Raw genomic sequence first — 21444 nt, forward strand, 5'->3', positions numbered from 1 at the left:
AAATACAACATCCAAAGAGACATGGAATGGAACAAAAAAACCTGTAAAGTTATGTTAGAAAGGAAAAGAAACCTGTACTTCAAGTAATCTATTTTATTCTTTTCATTCAACTAGCAAAACAGTAGAAAGCAGAGAAAAAAACCCCAGAGATGGACCACAATACTGAGTAGTATCAGGACATATCTGCACAATCAAAAGTGTAGGACTATTTGGTTCAGAGTAGAAAATAGGGGAAAAAAGGCAACAGCCACCCAAAACCACTCATAGATGCATTAGACCAGAAGCTCATATTCAAGTTTTTCAAATGCAAATACAAGGTATTATTATATAAAGGTGAAGGCAGAAAAAAGGTGTTCAGCTGCCAAAAAAAAAATCTTAAACACACAGCTATCCTAAAGACTTCATTAGTCCCAGATATCACAGATCGAGAGCTAAAAAGGAAGAAACATTTACGCAGGTAGTCCTTAGTTCTATTACACAGTAATTTTCTCCACAGAGAAACTTTTATGCTTTTCTGGACATGTCAGTCACTAACAGAGTCACTCTTCAGGGGGACATATTCCATAACCTGCCCACTAAGGCTTTCTTGTTCTTCTTGAAGCATTTGGAAGCCATGGTCAGATAGAGAACCCCAGAGAAGAAAACTCACCATCTGAACCAGTATGGCAATTACTGTGTGCCAATGTGCATATATTACTCAGGCATTTATCTACCTAACAAGAGAGCTTCCTGTACATACATCTGTGCTAATACACATGAGAGCATATGCACAAATGTGTACCTAGAACAAATGGCACTAACAGCTCTAGGAGATAAAAGATCTGAACAGTTGCATTTGCTCATCCCATCCCTTTTTTGACAGGTGAATGCTTCTCCAGGTCACACATTCCTCAGATCTGCATGAATATGGCAATTGCTTTTGACACTTATTTGGTACAGCTAGGGCCCAGTTTCTGACAGGAATATATTTAGAATTCCTCAATGATGCCAACTAATGGAGCTAATATTGGACATGCAAAATACATGTTGGACCAACTTACTTCTCCATTTACACCAGATATGATTTAACAACATCACATACTTTGGTTTAACAGTCTCTTTTCCCTCCCCTCCCTTTTACCTGACTGTCGAATCCGTTGAAGGGTCTGCTGCACCAGAACTTCTGAACGGGGAACTATAACGATGAAGTCTACTTTGCTGAAGTGGCCCAGATCCAGGCTCTGATTGCCACTGTCTGCGATAGCACAAACCTGGGACAAGAGCTTTCTGGCAACTGTAAGCTGTGGCTGGTAAATTTGGAAGGTGTCAACATCCAAATCTAGAGTGCGTTGGTTTGAAAAAAGAAAACAAAATACAACAAGAAACACATTTACTTTCCCATCTCCCCAGTAAACATGACCCTCCAAACAGCCTACCCTCTATTATCAGAAGAGAAAGCACTCACCAGAATAAATCTCAACACTCTGGAGAGCTACGTCCAGATCACAAATGTCATCTTTCTTTTTTGATCAAAATGTGATAACATTCAGACGACCTCAAGTACAGCACTGCCCATTTTTTAAATGCCCTAAGTGTTTTGAGGATTTTTAACAGTGCAACCCAAGGGAACCTCAATGCCAACATAGTGAAATGCATTCTGTTAAATGAACCAATATATACATAACATGCATGCATGCATATATATATATATATATATAAAAAAGATGTGCATGTGTACATATATTAAAAGCATATATATTTACACACACACACACAGAGCTCTGATAGTCTCCTGAAACTTGCAGTGCCCCTTTCAGAAGCATCCCTCCATCACTCCTGTTGGGAGAACCAGCCACGGGTACTCAGGTTGCTGTGCTCTGGGCACAATGGGATGAGAGCTGCACACCCATTAATCTGAGGAAGCAGAGCCTGCATTGATAATCCTGCCAAAAATACTCTTAACAGGAGAGCAGGTCAGCTGGGAGTTCATTTGTACACCATGTCTGCTCTGAAGTACTGAGCCCCACCCTAAGTCATGAGTGAGAGACAACTGTATGTATATATGCTGACTGATAGTAACATACGCTGTGAAGGGAAGATGAGCAACGTACCTAGGTGTATTGGGTTTGCATGGCAAGGTTTTATACCTAGGCAATAAATCTCAATTATTGGGGCAATAGCATTTATTTCTTTGGAGTTTTCTTGATTTTTATCAAAATTTTAGTCTCAGATTTATTTGAGCTTAACAAATGTTACTATAACACTAGCTGTAAAGAACTGGAGGACTGGAGCTTTGCTCTCTATAGACACGTACCAGAGCATTCCTGTTTCCTCAAAGAACAAACATGTTCCTATATTTCAGCATTTCCAGTACGTAAAATCTGTGCCCAAAAATCTACATTTTGCTAGCCTCTGAATATTTTCAACTTGCAGATTACCAAATTAAATCCTATAATGCCACTACAGTTTTTGTTTATGTCAGTTTTTCTACTACAAATTAAATTCTGATTAATGGAATGCTTATCATAAAAATTACCTAGGGCAAATGTCTTAAAAAGAAAAAAACCCTGAATAAAAAATCCAAAATACTGCAAATTTAATACATAAGACCTGTTGTTGCTTTTTAAAGTAATAAGCCACTTTATAAAATCTTGCAATTTACAAGAAAATTGGAAGGTGTTTGGGGCAAAAACCTGGATGTCAGTTTTATATAGGCACACCTGTGTTTGTGTGTGTGTGCTTATCTCCTGCTCAAACCTGCCATGGTGTGCATTTCAGTAGATCTACTATGGGAGAAACATCCTTCTCACTGCCTAGGAGATTTACCTCTCCTTTTTTTTATTCAAGCAGATTTCCAGTAGCTTCAACCACTGTACAGCCATATTTTAAAGACAGAACTAGCCCAGAATAATTGTTTGAGAAAACATGAAGATTTTAAAAACTGTCATTACACAGAACAAAAAAGTAACAGAATTAAAAGGTCATTCTCCCTTCAAATTAATACTATGAGGAAGCTCAAGACTTGTCCTTCTGAGGGTGCCAGAACAGAGTACGTGGCAGCCTTCCTAATTGGATCTTCTGATCCATGTGGAGACTATAAACCACCTTGCTTTCATTCAGATCTAACACTAGGCTGATTAATTTAAGCTAACTAATATGAATCAAGAGCATCCCCTTCACAGGGAAAAAGCTTTACTGAAGGTTGAATTTGCGTTGATACTAGACCTAAAACAATCTTGTTCACAGCAGCTCAGTGTATCTTTTACCATTACTGTCATATGAAAAGGAAAGTATGGTTAAAACTCTGAATAATGAAAGAATTAAAAATGGGAAAATTATAATTACAATTTTTAGACAGGTAATCCTAGCTCATCTTTTGCACCTAAGTATGTCATCACATTATGCTGAATAAGACACATCTCAAATAAGCAAACTATAGATTACACTTGCCTAGTACTTTCAATCTAAGATCTTAAAACACTTATTCCATAAAAGTTTAAGCCTTGGGGCACAAGTGTGTAGTACATACTGTTATCATTTTGCATGTGGAAAGTGAGAAATATCAAAAGCTAAGATACAAGAGGACAGCTGGGAAGATCAGAATGAGAACACAGTTCCACTCTGCCTTAAGCCCAAGGTTACATTCCTTTTCCAGGTGCAAAAGGGTGAGATGAGTCCACAGTGCCAAAGCTACAAAGGAGTATCTTCTCTACTCTGCTTAGTGCAAAAGAGAAGATCACATATTTTACCTTAGGAATTATAAAACACAGAGGAAAAAACATTGCTGAAGGTTACTACAGAGATTTTCTGTCTGAGAGACTGTTGTATTCCTACATTCAGCTGGCAGTATTAGTATTACTGCAGCTGTGCCCTCAGACTCTTCTGAGGCACAAACACTCTGACATTTAGCAAACTACTCACTTATTTCACATCTTGCATGTGAAAAAAAATTACCTGGTTCTTGCGTAGAAACCATGGCAATTGCCTCCTGATACGACACACACTCACTAACATCTCCATTAAAAGGAATAATGACATTTTCCCCTCGCTGCTGCAGCATTTTCTCCAGCAGCTTGTCCAAATCGTCACCTAGATAAGAATTAGCAACACCAAATTATCTGGAAGCCGTCTCAGACAAATGTAGAACATTACGTACACACATGTTCTCACGTAGCTGAGAGGAGAAACAGGAGAGACACCAACCATAAAGAAATTATTGTCTTGGCTGGAACTTCTGTTTCTTAGGATCACTCACCTAAAGACGTATTTTTGAAATGCGATGCCAGGAAACTAACTTTCCCTGTGATGAGCTCGTAACTGATCTCTTTTAAAAATTCACTCGTGGTAAGCATGCTCTCTGCAAGCGCCCTAGATTGATATTGACCTGGAGAAGAGTGGGGGAAAAGCAAGAGCAATCTTCAATACAGTGCACGATCAACACGACCTTTTCATAAGAGAGGTGTGGGGCACGCTGATCTTCAGTCATGGATCTCCACTGCCTTTACACAGTAGACTGGGAGAGAAGTCTCAAGTCTATTTTGCTAGTGATGGCAGAATTAGTTATATTGGTTTAGCACATCCTTTGCAAGCTGTTGCCCATAGTCTTACACACTTGTGTGACAAATGATACGCAAAATAAGATTTTGTATTTTAGATGGAATGGATGATTATGGGTAAAAATGAAAAAGTAATTATCCTTATTGTGAAAAGAAGTAAAAAATTGACATTACTGATGTATCTCCTACAAAGGAAGGATGACTAGTCAGAATTCAATTCCATCCAGACACACTCATGCACACGCAAACATCACAGCCAGTCAGCAATGTGGAATTTTAAAGCCAATATGGTAAAAAAGATAAAAAGCATGTTCTGTTTTATAGTGGTCTGCAGAAGACTGTGGTCAATCCAATATTGCCATGTGAAATAGCACAGCTGTTATACAAAACGGAGAGACAAACCGACTATTTTGTCACTGGGTCACTTCAAGATATTGTAGCCGCACAAACAATGAAGTTTCAGGGCTCTCAAGGAGTAATAATGACTAGCATACAGCTATTTTTTTAGATCCTCATGGACATCAGTACTCCAAGTCTTGATGGAAGAATAGTAAACTGTGACATTGCAGTGTAACAATACAAAGGAGAATAAAAAAACAAAAGGGATTTAAAAGCTGGAAAAATTACTCAAGAAAAATAATTCAGCAAAATTGCATTGGTATTTGAAGTGTACTTCAAATATACTCACCTAGGACTACTACACAGAACTCATTTCCTCTTATCTTTGATGCACAAATGGCAACAACATAATCTGGTAGCTTTTGCTGACGTTTCATTTCATTGAGAGACCGCAAGGTCTCTGAGATGCCCTCTGCCAGCGAGTTCTGGGTAACCACCACGTGCACGAGGTCCCGGGACACGCTAGCGATTAACCTAGCAAGCCAAGGGAGTTGACCTGGTGACACAGAGATACACTGTGCACTCATTTGCAAGGATCGCTCTCTCAGAGTGAACTCCTGCATAGCTTTCAACATGATCTGCTCAAATTCTTCCCTCAAGGGTATCTGGTCAGGACCTACATTGAAAACAAACAAACAGAAGAACAGTATCTTGTATCAAGATGTTATTGAACTAGGGATAATCACATGTCTGTCTTGATCTGACAAGTTCCTTCACTGTAATTTTTACATTTACAAAACCCACTCGTAACTCAGGGATATCTACCCACACGGCATATTCTTGCTTTTTCAAGTCTTTCTCTCCCACTATGTCTTTTTTTTTTTTTTTAAACAATGAGGTATTCCATCTTACTCCTAGCTTTTCTATCTTCAGAAATGGGTGGGACAAACAAGGGAGTGGGAAAACATGTGCCTTTTGCCTGGAACAGAAGGATTACTCATGTAGCCTCCATATGTTTTTACAGCAGAAAACCCAAATGCTTATTCTCGCAGTCTGATCACAGCCATGCAGTAGAAAAAGCCTGTTAAGTGGTCTCCATTTTGCTTTTTCTCATCATGCAAACTAGTAAACTATGAATGGATATACGTAAACATGTTTAACCTCTTTTTCTTTAGTTAAATTTGTTTAATTTAGTAAATTTTCAAACTTCTACTGTTAAGATGTATATGCAACTTTAGATCTACATTCCCCAGACTTTGTAAACTGCATTGCAAACTTGAATTGGAAAACAGAAATATAAGCTATCCTATCTTATCAGTCCCACAACTCTGCTTCAATTAACATTTTGCTCAGTAAGATTTGTCTCCTTGTCAAAGATACTCAGGAACAGTTGAAAAATAGCTATGAACGCAGAGTAAAAAGTAACCATAGTTTACATTTGCAAGTTCCCACGTCAGTGCCAGAGGACACGGCTTCACGCATCAGCAGCTTGCTTCTCTATGACAAAAAGGGGAGACTTAAATACCAGAGATAGGCGAAATGCTGGCTTGTGTTTTTATGTTTTCTTTCAGAGCCAAAGAAAACAAGCAACATGGGCAGTGAAAAAAAAAGGAAACAGAAAGGCTGTGTGAGAAGCAGGGCAGGGAGTAGGTAAATAACCTATAGAACATAACCTGTAAAAACTGCCGCCTGCTGTCTTTTTGCCTTTTTGGGAAGTGACATATGGTGAGTGTCTCCATCCAATTACCACAGGATGGTAGGACAACTATAGACTTGTAAAGGCAAGGCTGTTTTCATTTTTGATGGAAATCAAAAAGTTCTGATAATTCTAATTTAACACAGTATGGGCATAATTTTCTCTTTACAGTTCTCTTTTTTGTAAATGTATTTTCTTTTCCCTTCTAAGACACCATCATGTATTCTGTATCTTTGAAGATCTCAAAACAGAAAAAATAGATATTTATTAATAAAGAGATAAATTATCTTCTGCAGAAATTAACACTATCTACAACACATCAACCACAACAACAAAAAAAAAGATGTTTCACACTAAAAGAAATAAAATGACTGAGGGAGGTTACTTAAGAGACAGGCTCTAAACACAAGAATCACCATGAATCCAAGAAAATAAAAATTATTGTACAAATGGAAAAACTTCTGCATGACAACACACAGTATTTCATTCAGGTTATTTCTAAGACAAAAACTTAAAAAAAAAATTAGCTATCAGAAAGGCACTGATAAGGAAATATTTTTAAATTAGTGAAGTGTTTAATACCACAGTTTGGTCATGGCAGTCTTTCTCCACAACAACTATCCAGAAAAACAATGGAACTAAGATCAGATGAGACCAAACATAAAATTATACATATTGACTTTGAATGTGAACAGTTTCATAAATAGATACACAGGAATCTGTCAAGGTTAAAAGACAGTATTTGGAAGCTTCTCTACAGAAATTAGTAGGCAAAGGATCATCTTGACTAAAGAAAATGAAACTGCAAGAAGAATAATACTGTGTAAAATTCGTAGCTGAGAAATACCTTATTAACACAGTTATGCTTCCAAAAGCACCTACAGTTTAAGACAACATATTCAAATGCCATCCATTTCTGTGCAGAATCATAGAACCATTTTGGTTGGAAAAGACTTTTAAGATCATCGAGTCCAACTGAAAACCTAACACTACTGAGTCCACCACTAAACCATGTCCCTAAGCACCACATCTACAAGAAGTCTTTTAAATACCTCCAGGGATGGTGACTCAACCACTTCCTCGGGCAGCCTACTCCTCCAACCATCTAAGACTGGACAAACTGCTGGAATAACCTCTTGCTCTGGGCATCTGGATATCCCTTCCACTGTTCCTGCCTTGAGTTTGGATGTGCATTCAGATATGGAAGCTACAAGGGACCTCTGGGTGTCATGGCATACACATAGTCAAAGTGATTCCAACGTACCACAACAAGAGAGAAGGGAGAACAATTATATAATTCTAGACAGGTACTTAACAGAGGGTCCAGAAATCTCCTCCAGCTGAAAAACCAAAACATGGAACTTAGCACTGTGCAGGATGAGGTTGTGCTTGTAGAAATGGTAGTGCAATAGTAAAAAGCAGATGATTACAAATGATCAAATGTAACCCATAGAGCAAATATGGGCATTTTGAGGTATCAAAACAAAGCCTGAAGACACTTCACTATGAATGCTGCCAAAGATAACAAACATGAAACCTGAGTAAGTACAGGAGATAGGCTGTAAAAAACACTGAAATCAAACACATCTCGTGATCTTTTTTCACTTATTCCTTTACCACAATCACTGGTTATTTAGAGCAGTGTTACAGCTCACAGTCCTTTAACTGTGTATAGTCCTTATAGAATTACAGAACTGTTTAGGTTGGAAAGGACCTTTAAGATTATTGAGTTCAACTGTTAACCTAACACACTGCCAAGTCAACCACTAAACCATGTCCCTAAGCACCACATCTACATGACTCTTAAATACCTCCAGGGATGGTGACTCAATCACTTCCCTGGGCAGCCTGTTCCAATACTTGACAACCCTTTCAGTGAATAAATTTTTCATAATATCCATCCTAAATCTCCCCTTGGTGCAACTTCGGGCCATTTCCTCTTGTTCTATCACTTGTTACTTGAGAGAAGAGACCAAGACCCACCTCACTACAACCTCCTTTCAGGTAGTTATGGAGAGCGAGGAGGTCTCCCCTCAGCCTCCTTTTCTCCAGACTGAACAATCCCAGCTCCCCCAGCCACTTCTCATAAGACTTGTTCTCCAGCCCCTTCACCAGCTTTGTTGCCCTTCTCTGGACACGCTCCAGCACCTCAATGTCCTTCTTGTAGTGACGGGCCCAAAACTGAACACAGTATTCAAGATGCAGCCTCACCAATGCTGAGTACAGGGGGACAACAGTAGGTTTAAAATGAAAGCACCAGAAATGCATTTATTTCCTTTGCTTTAATTTGTAATATCATTGTGAGACTGCTCAGCTGATTTCTGGAAACACAACAGCATTATCCCACAATTAATAATGTTGTCATAATTTTACAGAAAAACTGAAAGGAATTTTCAGATGTATCTTTTTTCAAAAAAGGAGCACTTTCATAAATAATATTCTTATGAATTGTGATCATAGTCATCTGCAAACATACTTTGTATAAGTAGTAAGTAGTGAGATCTGAAAAAATTAGGCAAGACTCAGTATCTTATTTCATTCTTCTGTCTGCTTTTTTTTATCTTTGTTTTTATCTTACTCTTTCACAATGCACTCTGGAAGAAACAATAATTTTTTAGTCCTACTTTCTCAAGAAAAAAAGAGGCTCACGTGAATAAAGTGTTAATTTATGTGTGTATTTGTCTCTTCTCATCAAATACTTTTGAAGCTGTCTGCCCTCCAATCATCTTTAACCTGGTTTAATTTTAAAAAATGGGATAAAGGCTACAGTTCAGCACAACTGTCACAAATCCAACAGTTTTAAGTTTGTAGCAATAATCAAACCAGCAATATGTTTTTAATCCCATGCTCTGCAGAAGGTTTTTACTTTTCTCCTCATTAGCCTCTTAGCTGGCGCCCATCCCCACATAAGACCAAATGGAAAACTATTCAGCTTTGCACAGCTAAGAACAAAAGCCAAACTAAACACTTGCTAATAAGAGAACTTCTTTATACTGAAGGCACGGTGCTTGCTAGACAGAGCTCAGCTCAGCTCAGCTCCAGAAGCTTTGCACAAAGCCTCCTCTAGTTTGGAGCATGAATAGACTTGCTGCATCCATCTGAGGTTGGATTTGCTCATGGAGTGTGGTTCACTGACACGATAGGTTTCAATAAATAATTTATTTTTAATTGGAAATGCTGTGTTAGCTGGCCTAATGTTTCTCTGAAGGAAATTCACAAACTGCCTCTATCAATCCAGAAGTGTGTGAGGCAGCTGGTTTTAACATGCAGACTCTACAAACTTTCCAATGAAGATAAAAACCTCAAATAATGAACTTAAGCCCTCTGAGAGAAGGGCAACAGAAAACATTGAGCCTGTAAAAAATAAAGAAACTCCGTGTCAGTTCTGACCTGGTACCCAATGGACTAACTAAGGCAGAGAACGATAAAAAAACCAAAAAGGTCACTCAGAAAGTATTCCAACACAGAAGATGGCCGTCCTGTCTATTACAGTACTGCATCAATGGAGAACAGCAAATCATAGAACACATGGGTTAAACCTGCACAGAGTACATTTACTTCCCAAATTATAGGGTTATCATCAGTTGTGCTTCTTTTGAAATGTTTGCACCTTTCATACCATTATGCATTACAGATGGCCTAGTGGAAAGCCAGTACAGGAAAAGCAGTGTGCTCTCCACAAGTCATTTCACACTCCTCTATGATAAACAGCATCTTTTCAAATACAGAAGTTAAGACTGAGGCTGCTGTGAGAAGTTTGCCCACACTATCCTGCATTGTTCTTTAACTTCTAAAACCTTAATGTTAAGACTGCTGCTTTTTACTCTACGGCAGGGAAAAATGTCTGGACCTGCAATAAGAGAAAGAAAATGTGGCTTGCTGGTTTGCTCTCAAACTTGCAAAGAGTCCATTTCAAAAACATTTACAAGAACGAGATATTCACTGAATAACTTGCCTTAGTCTGAATAACAAATGTGGTTTTTCATGTAAACAGTGCTGTCACCAAAACAATGATGACCATCACACATCTGCCAGCATTTGTCACAAAACTGAATAAAACAGATCAAGTGTCCTTAGAAGGAGCTGTGATAACTGATGGTTTGATGCCCTAAGCAAATGAGTTATCTGCATTGCAAATCCATTTTCACAAAGGTGACCTGGTCAACCCCCATATGGAGAGCAGCAGTATCGGCCTTTAAATTCACTTCACTTCGGTCTGATGAACAAAGTAGCAAAGTCACACACACTAGATGGAGCCACTTACCTCTTCCAGGCACAAAAATAGCCAGAAAATTGGCTTTGAAACGGATATAATGAGGGTGGGGAGAAAAAAGGACAGTGACAAAAAAAACCCACAAGTGCTTATGACAAATTGCTCACCTAGTTGGACAAGATACTGAATAGTTAAAAGTATCATATTCTCCACACTTAGCAGCTGACTGCTGGTCAAACCCAAGAGATCCAAATCCTTGTTTTCCAGCTGTGGAATCTTATAGCAATTCACCAGCAAGGGACTTACAACAATATCACCGACATTTCCATAGAAATAAGGTAAAGTGCCATAACCTTTGACAAAAGAAACAAAAAAACCCCCAGAAATTAATAAAATATGCCACTACATGAAGTCTTGCACAATGTATACATTTCCAAACTTGCCTTAATGTTATCTTGCAAAATATACTGCATCAGTGACTGTTCTTGGCATTATAATTGTTTACAAAATAAATGAGATGGGCCAGTGATCCTTTGCTGTATTTTATGACAAGTGATCACATAGATTTGCAAAAACTAACAATAACTGCATACCAGCAGGATAATTATTATTGTTATCCAAATACAAAGGCGAATATTATCTATTTGGGTCTTATTCTGACCTTTAAATACAGATTCTCCATAATATCATGTACAAAAAAGAAAAAAATCAATGGAAGCAAAAGTACATTGATCTTAACATTATAGAAGCAACATAAGTCACATTAGCATTGATTCAGCCACTGTGGTATTGCTGTGATTGACTTCACCTTTTTGCCACACTTCCATTCTGTTTTCATAAACAGGTTAAATAAACATCAGCAACTAAACATGCTGTTCTGTAAGGTAAAGCACATGAGCACAGGCTAACTTCTCTTTTCCTGGAGAATGTTTTCCTTTTTAAAAGAATTCCTCATAGATTTTGCCAAACCCATCCATTTGGGTACATCTGGTTCTGTACTATTAATAGGATGCTGTTTCTCAGGGCCACTAACATTTAGCCTAACTGAGGACTCTGCTGGCAACTCTCCAGGAGCCTAAGGGCTGCATTCAATTTGCACTTAAGCTGATGACTGTAGGCACCCTCATCTTTAATAAGGAAGTGTTTCTCTGAAAACCATTAGAGCACCACGCTAGAGTTTTAGAATAGGCTTCCAGAAAACAACATTCAGCAAGACAAACCAGAAGCGTAACCCTATACTTGATGGTTTTGCTAGTACCCAGCCCTGTTAATTCTCTGGGAATTGTGTGTATTAGGATCATCTGTGCAAGTCAGGACTTGGAGAACTTCTCCAACTCATTTCTTCAGGAATGATAAATTATTCCATGGATTGTATTCATAAGCATGTTCCGTTAACACTAAGGCTACTTCATACAAACATCTGTATGATGCTGGACTGAAAAGAGATTTAAATAGTAAAAAAATAACTCATCAAAATTTTGGCAGTACTAGCTGACCCGTCTTTGTTATATAGTATACCCAGGTAGCTCAGCTTGAAAGAGATATTCACATTATGAGTCATATTTTTAAAGTAAAAGCAATGCCTTCCTAAGGGTTAACAACGTCCTTTATACAGTTAACAGATTTGAAAAGCCTGATCTGTTATCTCAGTTGCTTACAAGAAGAATGGACTATCAAAGACAAAAAGTTAGTAAGACTCACTTCTGATTAGTCAGTTCAAATCAATTTTCTGGTGCTCATGCAGAATCCCTGGGCTTCAAGATCTGGACTATAAATGTTGCAGGAAATATTTCCTTGTTTTGTAAGCTGTTTACACTGAAAAGCTATTTTCATTACATGGAAATATTTCTATTCTTGGATTTGAAAAAAAACTTATTTGTACAAAACTTCAATTTGGCCAGACCTTTTGTATAAATTTGACCTAATCATGACCCACTCGTTTGCAAATCAGGTTCTCCAGAAATCACTCAACTTCCAATTTTAAAGGTTGAGCAACTAAAGCAAACTATCTGTGACAAACTGACTTCATATGGTACTGAATGCCAGAACCAACAAAAAGAAATCAAAAAACTCTGTCCTAGGGCAACATGTGTTTGTTCAAAACACAGCATTTGATTCCCCACTGTAAGACTTACCTATCAGAATCACTGGTCTCACTCCTGAGTTATTCAGCAGGTTTTCAGGAACTATTACAGTCTCCCCTGCTGGGATGGGTTGAGGCTGTAAAATTCCAGTTAACATGGATTGAGGAACTGGGACTGACAAAAGAGGCTCTATAAAATAAAGACAAGAGAAGCTTCCATTACTAACAGGCTCATACTGTGATTTGGCCGTATGAACAAATAAAAAAAAAATTACTGAAGATCACTAACTGTAATAAAATTCAAAAGGTCTCTGCATTTCCTGCTGTAGTTTTAAGTAATTTAAATTAAGAGCCTATATCCCCCTGTAGCCCCACCCCTAAAATAAAACTTTTTCTGACCACTGTATTGTTGGTGGGAATGAGAGAGGGAAACACAGGTTTGAATATGCATCTTTAAACAAAGCCAAGTACTCAGCCAAAAGGCCTCCTCTATGACAGAGGCTACCTCTCAATACAAGAGAAGAGACTGCTCTGACTTCTGACCTAGAATATACGTAGATAAGGAAAACAAATGCAGGCCAAAATCTCAAAGCTGTCCCTAGACAGTTGCTACAAGGATAAAAATTAGACTTTACTCAGGAAAGAGCAAAAGCAGCTTTCACAAGTAAAAAGAAACAAACTGCAAGAATTTTGTAATCTATAATTGGGTTTCAGCGTGAGGTCTGCTTCAGAAGTTTCTCAGGCTTCACTTGGTGGTTTGTAACAGATTTTTCAAACAATGCCATCAACAGAAAAGCATCAAAGGCAGTATGAGTAAACACATATGTTTTAGCAGTGGAAATTTTTTATCCAACAGAAAAAAAAGACTCATGGAAAATGGAGTACACAGCAGACGTGGTAGACTGGTGAAGACAAACTCAATAAAAAGGGGGAGACTGCCTTAGATCACGTATCTTCAGCAGATCTCTGAAGCTAGAAACCTACAAAAGCTGCAATTGATTTGAGGTGATCAAGTAGGGAAGCCTGCACTACCATGTAACCCTTCTTCCTACGATGAATATCTCTGAAAATTAATTCCAAAATATCTCAAAATCAAGCCCTCCAATGTGGAGTTAAAAATACATTGTGCATGTTGATAAAGGGCTTTTTTTCTTCTTTGTATGTTTAGTCTCTCACTCTATAGATAAAGAAATAAGTAATCGTTTATTCCCCTTTACAAAGTATGCTGAATCCCACAACTAAGAAGTGCTTAAATAGTGATCAGTTTTACTAATAGTTATGTATGAAGAGGTACCTACCTGGATATTGATAAGCATTCACATACTCGTGTGAGTAACTGCCATATCATGATGTTACATATCCCTCCTACAGCTTTTCCACACAAAAAAGACATTTGGTCTCACAAACTTTATCCTTATAACTAAACATGACCTAGTGAACATCAGTGTCATTTGCTAGGACAAAATTATATAAAGCTATTTTTCCTGTGCAGGAGAGGAGCGTACGGGTTGTGGAGCATGCCACACCAGACTGAGACACGATACAACCCTCAAGGCTAATGGAAATCCTTCAAATATGTTCATATACCCATCCACCTGCACAATTTTAGAAGAACTGAGTTATGTTTGGAAGACTTAGACAACTTTGGATTTTTATTAATATAAATAATATTAATTAATAATCCTCCTTTCCTCTCTCTCCCTCAGTAGTTTCACTTCCCCTGTGACCCATGTTAGATTATGGCAACAAGGACCAGGCAATCATGTGTGCTTTTCTGGGGCATTTGAAAAACTCTGCATGGTGTCCTTAACTACTTTTACAAGCTCAGTTATATTTTATGTGCAACACTTAAGAGAAGCAGAACAGGACTACTGGACTGGCTGAGTACAGCTTTTTACAAATGACATCTCTGTATTACTCAAGTTTTACCTGTTCTTGCTGAAGGTCGAACTGTAGGAACAGGTACTGCTAAACCAGGAGGAGGGACTGGGGACCCAGGAGACCATCCCCGGTGACGTTTCTTTGGTGGTCCAGAACTGGACATTGATGCTGAGAAGGAAAGTAAAAACTAATTCTAAACCCCATCTTCCCAAATGACCAGATTACAACCCACATTTCCATTTCACATTGGTGTTGAACTGGTATCAGGCCACTCAGCACCAGAGGCTTACACTTAGATTTACACGAAGACAGACTATGACGTGAAAAATGTCGTTACCTGTGTTAAAAAGTACAGCATTATCATTAATGGTCATGCTAAAAACCAAATGCCTCTGTAAAGACTGAATTGCAGAAACAGCTATGATGGCAAGAACAACAAATTCATGAATTTCAGGCTCAACAGCCAATGCAGCTTAAAATAAAAGAACAGAGAGGTTTTCTTTACCTTGGTCTCCAGCTGCACAGCCAGGGCTTGGAGATGTTGAGTGAGGCACTGGCCGAGAGACTGTAGAACTCAATACATTATTTCTTCCTCCATTAGTGTTTCCATTAGCAACATCAGTGGCACGCAGTGAAAGAGGAGCTGAGTATAATAAAATACAGAGTGTGTGGCTTGAGACAATCTTCAAAACAAACACACCAAACAATACAGCTGCTTGCAGACACAAAAGAACAGGGCAAGATGCATGACTGAAAGAAACATACTCCAGGGAAAGCATGAAGTGTACTTGGCAGAGAATAATTTGGGCACAGGTTGCAAAATCTTAACCTTGAAGGAGTCTCCAGATTTCAGAGTGGGGAGGATAGGTGGAAGAAAAAATCCAAAACAAATCCCACCAAAACAGAAAAATACACACACACACACACACAAAATTATTGGGAAGTTTGTGTGACAAATTTTTAGACACTGAAAATTAAAAAAACCAAACACATCATTAATTCAGTTTATAAAGATTTCTAAGCCACTTTGGTGCACCTATGTATTTTTCCCTCCAGTCATGCATGTGCCATACACAGTAATTCGCTACAGGGTTCTAATCTAAAGCCTTAGCAAAGGACACCCGGCAGGGAAGACAGGGCAACCACACTTAATTTTGCTACCTCTGCCTAAGACAATCCTCCAGTCCCAGCAAGCCTGACATCCTGGCAGGACCCACTATATCCAGATCTCAAAACAAAACTAAAACAATGGAGGATCACAAGCAGTTATCCTCACATCAACAATTTGGTATGGACAGATGTGGTGGACATGGGTCAGTTACAGAAGTGGTTGAAATGGTAGGAAGTAATTTCAATGCACGATAAATTATCTTCCTTCACAAGTATGGAGAAAAGAGTATTTTACATTAAAAACTGCTAATGATTTATTAGATACAACATAATTATTTTATATCTATATAACAATATATATTGTATAAAATAGTAGATCTAATACTATATGTATAAAATGTAATGATCATGTGCATATATAAACCAAATAAATTTATATTTTTTCTTATTCAAGAATACTTCCCTGTAATAAGTGTGATATTTTTTTTTTCATTGCTTAAAGGACTAAACAGCTAAATTAATAAACAGTCAGAACATCACGACAGAGTACCAGTGAGGGATTTAGATGACACAGTTGAGGGTTCTAATTTATTAAGCAAACAATACAGAAATAAATAATTAAAACAACACAGATATTAAAACTGCTTTAAAGGAAACTAAATTCCACTAAATGTATCTGGAGGAACTAGACTTGTTACAAATGCAGAACAACACACAGCTCTCAGTTACTCAGGCAAGAAACAACGTCATATCACGAGGTGACTTTTATGCTCGCTTAGGTATCTTAGAAAGGGGAGATGACAGAGGGATATGACATGCACTTTTACCAGAATGTCAAATCTGAAAGCCAAGGTATGGCCCAGTCTGGGGACAGTAATGGCCATGGAAATTTTCTGTTCAGAGGACTACAAGAACATGAGAGTTTTGGAGAATGCTAGTGAAAAAAAGATGACTCCTCTATTTCTTGGCTGTTAGGCTGATAATTCCTTTGGCTTTCAGCTGTCCTCAAAACCAAAGCCATACCTGCAGCAAACGCCTTTCCTACGAGCTGTACTGACAGGGCCAGAGGTTTCACAATGTTCTTGTTCCGGGGTGGGTCTTGATTTCCACTTAAGTTGACAGCAGAAGACGATTTTGCTGGACTGAATATTGAAGAATCTGAAAAAAGAAGTTGTTTTGTTAAGTAATTATTTAAAAAAATATGTATGTGTATATATAATTTGTATTATAAGAAATCATCATGTATTAGTATCTTTTAGGAGTTGTAACAAATAATTAACTGTGCATTTCTATAGAATCTCATAATCTACTGATCAATCTCACAATATTTTGTATTCACATACACACAAAACATACTTTAACTGTAGAACGGGATATCTCATTGCTCCTTGAAATATCCCTGTGGGATAGGCAAGTAAACACAGCTATCCCATGTTACAGACAAGAAAGCTAAGGCAAAGAGCTTACATGAATTGCCTCCAGCAAGCACAGGGAATAAGCACTGGAATAAGTTGCCTGAAAAGGTTATGGAATCTCCATCACCTGAGATTTTCAAGAACAAGTATTGAACCTCTGTCAAACACAGCTGAGCTTAACTTAGGGCAGAAAAAAATATCAAATATATAACCTCCTTACAGCACTACTGTCCATAAGGCTATGAAAAGTGTATGTCTATTTATAAATCTGGGTGGAAAATGAAGAGTATCTGAGCCCAAACTCTTTGCTTGAATTAACAAACAGCAGCTCCTTAAAGCACTTTACCAAGGCTGAAAAATATTAGCCTTATTTTATAGATGGATATACTGAAGAACAAATTCTAATACTTCTCCAGTATAAAACTGTAAATTAGAACTGATTTCAAACCTCTCAGCATGTAGGCCCCTACTTTAACATCAGGCATTTAATATCTGCAATTTACTTCAAGAAAAATTTGACATTCAGATGCTGATACATTGACAAAGCCAAATTCTTATAACCAGGTTGAAAGAATATTAACTCAGCATCTGTCCAGAAGGCAGTTTGCAACAAGTAGGCAAAGTAGGCTAAGTTCACCTACAGATGTCCTAGTAAAACAGCCAAGGAAAGAAAACAGAAGGCAAAGATCAACTTGATCTGCCAAATGCATTCACCCTCAGGCCACACACCATTTGGTGAAAGAGGGTGGGAAGGAGAGTCTGCTTTGCCAGACAGAATAAGTGAGATGGGGAATGAACACAGAAGCCTCTGCTGCTGCTGCTCCACCAGAAAACCTTGTCCACATTCACAGGAAATATGCTGAAGAGCTAACAAAATAGACCACCAGGTCAGGGGCTTTGGAGGAAAACGCTGGTCTCTCATTAAATATGATGTAGCAAATGTGTAGTGTTAAAGCTTTCCTGAAAGTAAACTGTTCAGAAGCTTTGGGGTTTTTTCTCTTTTCTCTAGTTCTATTGTATTTTCTTGAAATTTTATCTGTGAATGCAGATGTGGCTGGTATACGTTCAAACATTACACTGCTACCTAAGCAGAACTTGTGGTACTACTAGTTATGAAAACTGTTCATCTTTCTACGGTGAAACCCTGTTTCTAGTTGCTTAATGCTCTTTTAACACCTGAATTGATGTTTTCCCTCTTGTGTGTCTGCCTAACACTGCATTTTTGATTCAAGGTTTCAGCCACTTTTGCATTGCCAGTTGCGTCTCCTCTGCAACAGAATTGCATCTTCCCACACCGTTTGGAAAAGGGGACCCGACACCTGACTGCAACGTCACGGCCACACCATACTGTCAGCTTTAACTAGGGTATTGGTATTTCAGAATTCTCCTGTGCTCTAATTTCTACCACAAAATTACCATTTCAACACAGTACTCTGAGTGTGCGCATAACTGTCTACCTACAGGTGTCTTCTAGAACTCAGAGACTGAACTGCTCACAACAGAAATATTTACACGTCTTCAGAAGGAAAAAATGGGTGTGAGTTTATTACAATAAACTGAAAACAATTTCAGAAAGCAATTTGTTAGTAAGTACTCCCATTTTAAAACAACCAAGAACTCTACTCAAAAGCACAGCTATACAGAGCCTAGGAGAGAAAAAGGTAGACCTCCATCATAGGCAACACACGTCAGAAGTCACACCACCAAAAAAAGGTGCCCTCCCCCCCTTCTCCCAGTCACAGGGGATTCATATGTATGCATGTGTCATTATCTTCACTAGAAGATAACAGTAGAAAGAGATGAAAAGGTTTTGACAGTCATGACCTAAGAGTACAAACAGTGACACAGAGAAACACCAAGCAGACTGAAAATTGCTGTGTGTGATAAGGAGAAAGCAGTATATGAAAGGTGTATCTATTAACTTGGCAGGTACAATAGAAGACAGAGCTGTGTAAATACTGGATCACTTGTTGTTTCAAACAAATAGGTTCTCATGCATCTGCACAGTTCTCATGCCAGGATCTGGAACTCAAGGCATGATGCAATGAAATGCAGATGTTTAAACAACACTCTGATTTCATTTTCACCAAAGTCTAAAGCATAGAGCTTCCTAAACAGAGATAGGGGTGATCATCTGGGCAAAGTGTCTCTGAACACACTGATCAGTGATTACAATTTCATAAGAATGCATATGTTCAGCTTTTGTTTGTTATTCCTCTTTTTAACACCCTCCATAAGTGGAAGAAGTATTTTAACAACCTTGTTTTTTCATCTGCATTTCATACTCCTCTAGAGAAATATATGTTCTGGTACGTACATATCAACCAATTACAGCAACTAACAGAAAGTTTTCTCCTGTTTTTAATTTCTCAAGAAATACCACAAACAGACACAAAAAATATATAACAACATAGATGAAGCTGCAATAAAGCAATGAGGAAAAAAAGCTCAAAGAAAAGCACCTTGGTTATTTGCAATAAATAAATAAATGAAATGAAATGAAGACGCTGCTTCTTGTCAGACAATTCTCCTGATTTTTATAGTTTCTCCCTGTTTAAGTATGTCATTAACAGCTTTCTAGAACAGTTATGAGATGCATGTTAGCTAACACAACACAAAACCACTGTATGTGCATGGGGAAATTGCTATTCCAGGTACACTCTTGCGTGAAATAAAATTTAAATAAATAAATAAAAAACCAAGCAAATAAATAAAAGCTGCCCCCCCCGACCCCAAAATGAAATTATTTTCCTTTTCAAAACAAATAATCTAGTCTACATACTAAGTAAGCATCTCCCTATTTATTCAAGTTTGTTATTCAAGTTTTATTCAATATTTATTCAAGTCTGTTACTCAAGTTTTTTTGAGATCCACAAAAAAAAATAAATTAAACACAGGGAGATGCAGAATCAAATAAATGAATCAAAAGATCTTTTAATACTTTTTAATTGACTATTCTTATGTGGACTAAGCTAACCTTCAGCCTCACCTGGGTCTTCATCTTTCACAAAGCAAATTTTGCAAGGCATCCCCCGCAACTGTAACCTATCCACAGCTTGAGGTAAATACCCAGTTGTTTACAGCAACCCTGAACCAACAATTTCTGAGGTAACTTACCACCCCCAATGGTTATCTTTACAGCACTTGCAGCTCCTACCTGTCTGAGTGAACCCTGATTTGTATCCATTAGCTGATCCACCCTCTGGGGTCGTGGACGGCGACACCGAAGAATTTGTTTTAGCAGAGAGGTTAGCAGCAGATGATTGCCTGCTTCTACATTCTGCAAACGAAGCAGCTACAGTACATATTAACAAGGCCTGCCTTCCAGCAGCGCAAGTTCAGCAGCGCGGTGGTGAAAGGTGAGAAAATGTTAAAAGCATACATACAGCACGTACAACAAACAGCGGCAAATGGCAGCGTTCAACGAAAATAAGGCTCTCGCAGTTTAGTCAACTTTGTCTTCTAATTAAGAAAACCTCCCTGGGGGCCACTCAGAGGGCCAGGCAAATACAGACCAGATGCTGCAAAATGGCAAAAGCCCTCAGTTCGCAGCTTCCAAGAGGTTGGAAGGCACTGGACATATCCCAGGAAACACTCAGCGGCTTTGGTGGCACAACCTTTATACAAATCGTCATGTGCTGCCCTTTGAAGGGAGGTATTGTGCTGAAACCCAGATTCTCAGTATTCTGATTCTCCACAAAACCTTCGGGGAGATCTCAGGGCTGTGAGTGTCTGTTTGGATGAAAACTGAGTTGAGGGAAGAGAAAGTGACCTTAAAAATCACACATTAATTCTTTTTTTTAACTGAGATCTAATCAGGTTTTGTTCGAAGAAAAGGGGGTGTTTCAGGGCATTTCTCTTCTTCTAATTAGACCTTTAATGTAAGTAAAGGATGAAGGGTCACCAGATAGAAGACAACAATATAGGGGTAGAGCCTATCAAAATAATGCCCATGAGATTGATTCTTGGTCAATTTTCTAAACTTTTATGGGTGCTCTAAACACTTGCATTCAACATAAAACCAAAAGTGACCCCAGGATCTGCCTCTTCCAGACCTTTGCATTTGTGACCAGAAGAAGGTTTTAAATAGTTTTTCATGTGCGTTGCCCCTGACAGCATTTACCAGGACACACACCAAGCCCAACTGCATAAGCATCAGGGAGGGGTTTCAG

The 21444-nt window shown here is 38.3% G+C and overlaps 1 protein-coding gene across 1 annotated transcript in view; it reads right to left on the minus strand.

The window, feature by feature from the left end:
• GREB1L (GREB1 like retinoic acid receptor coactivator) overlaps positions 1 to 21444 on the minus strand; it is a 61343-nt gene that overhangs the window by 27045 nt on the left and 12854 nt on the right. The window contains exons 4-12 of the mRNA XM_029085239.1: positions 16881 to 17015; positions 15253 to 15390; positions 14796 to 14915; positions 12919 to 13041; positions 10951 to 11136; positions 5224 to 5550; positions 4235 to 4363; positions 3934 to 4068; positions 1121 to 1318 (exon numbers count right to left, since the gene is read on the minus strand). Of these exons, the coding sequence (XP_028941072.1) occupies positions 1121 to 1318; positions 3934 to 4068; positions 4235 to 4363; positions 5224 to 5550; positions 10951 to 11136; positions 12919 to 13041; positions 14796 to 14915; positions 15253 to 15390; positions 16881 to 17015 (1491 nt within the window). The remainder of the gene's footprint in view (positions 1 to 1120; positions 1319 to 3933; positions 4069 to 4234; positions 4364 to 5223; positions 5551 to 10950; positions 11137 to 12918; positions 13042 to 14795; positions 14916 to 15252; positions 15391 to 16880; positions 17016 to 21444) is intronic.

The sequence above is a fragment of the Antrostomus carolinensis genome, unplaced genomic scaffold, assembly GCF_000700745.2.
Source record: "Antrostomus carolinensis isolate BGI_N321 unplaced genomic scaffold, ASM70074v2 scaffold41185, whole genome shotgun sequence".
Classification (NCBI taxonomy): Eukaryota; Metazoa; Chordata; class Aves; order Caprimulgiformes; family Caprimulgidae; genus Antrostomus; species Antrostomus carolinensis.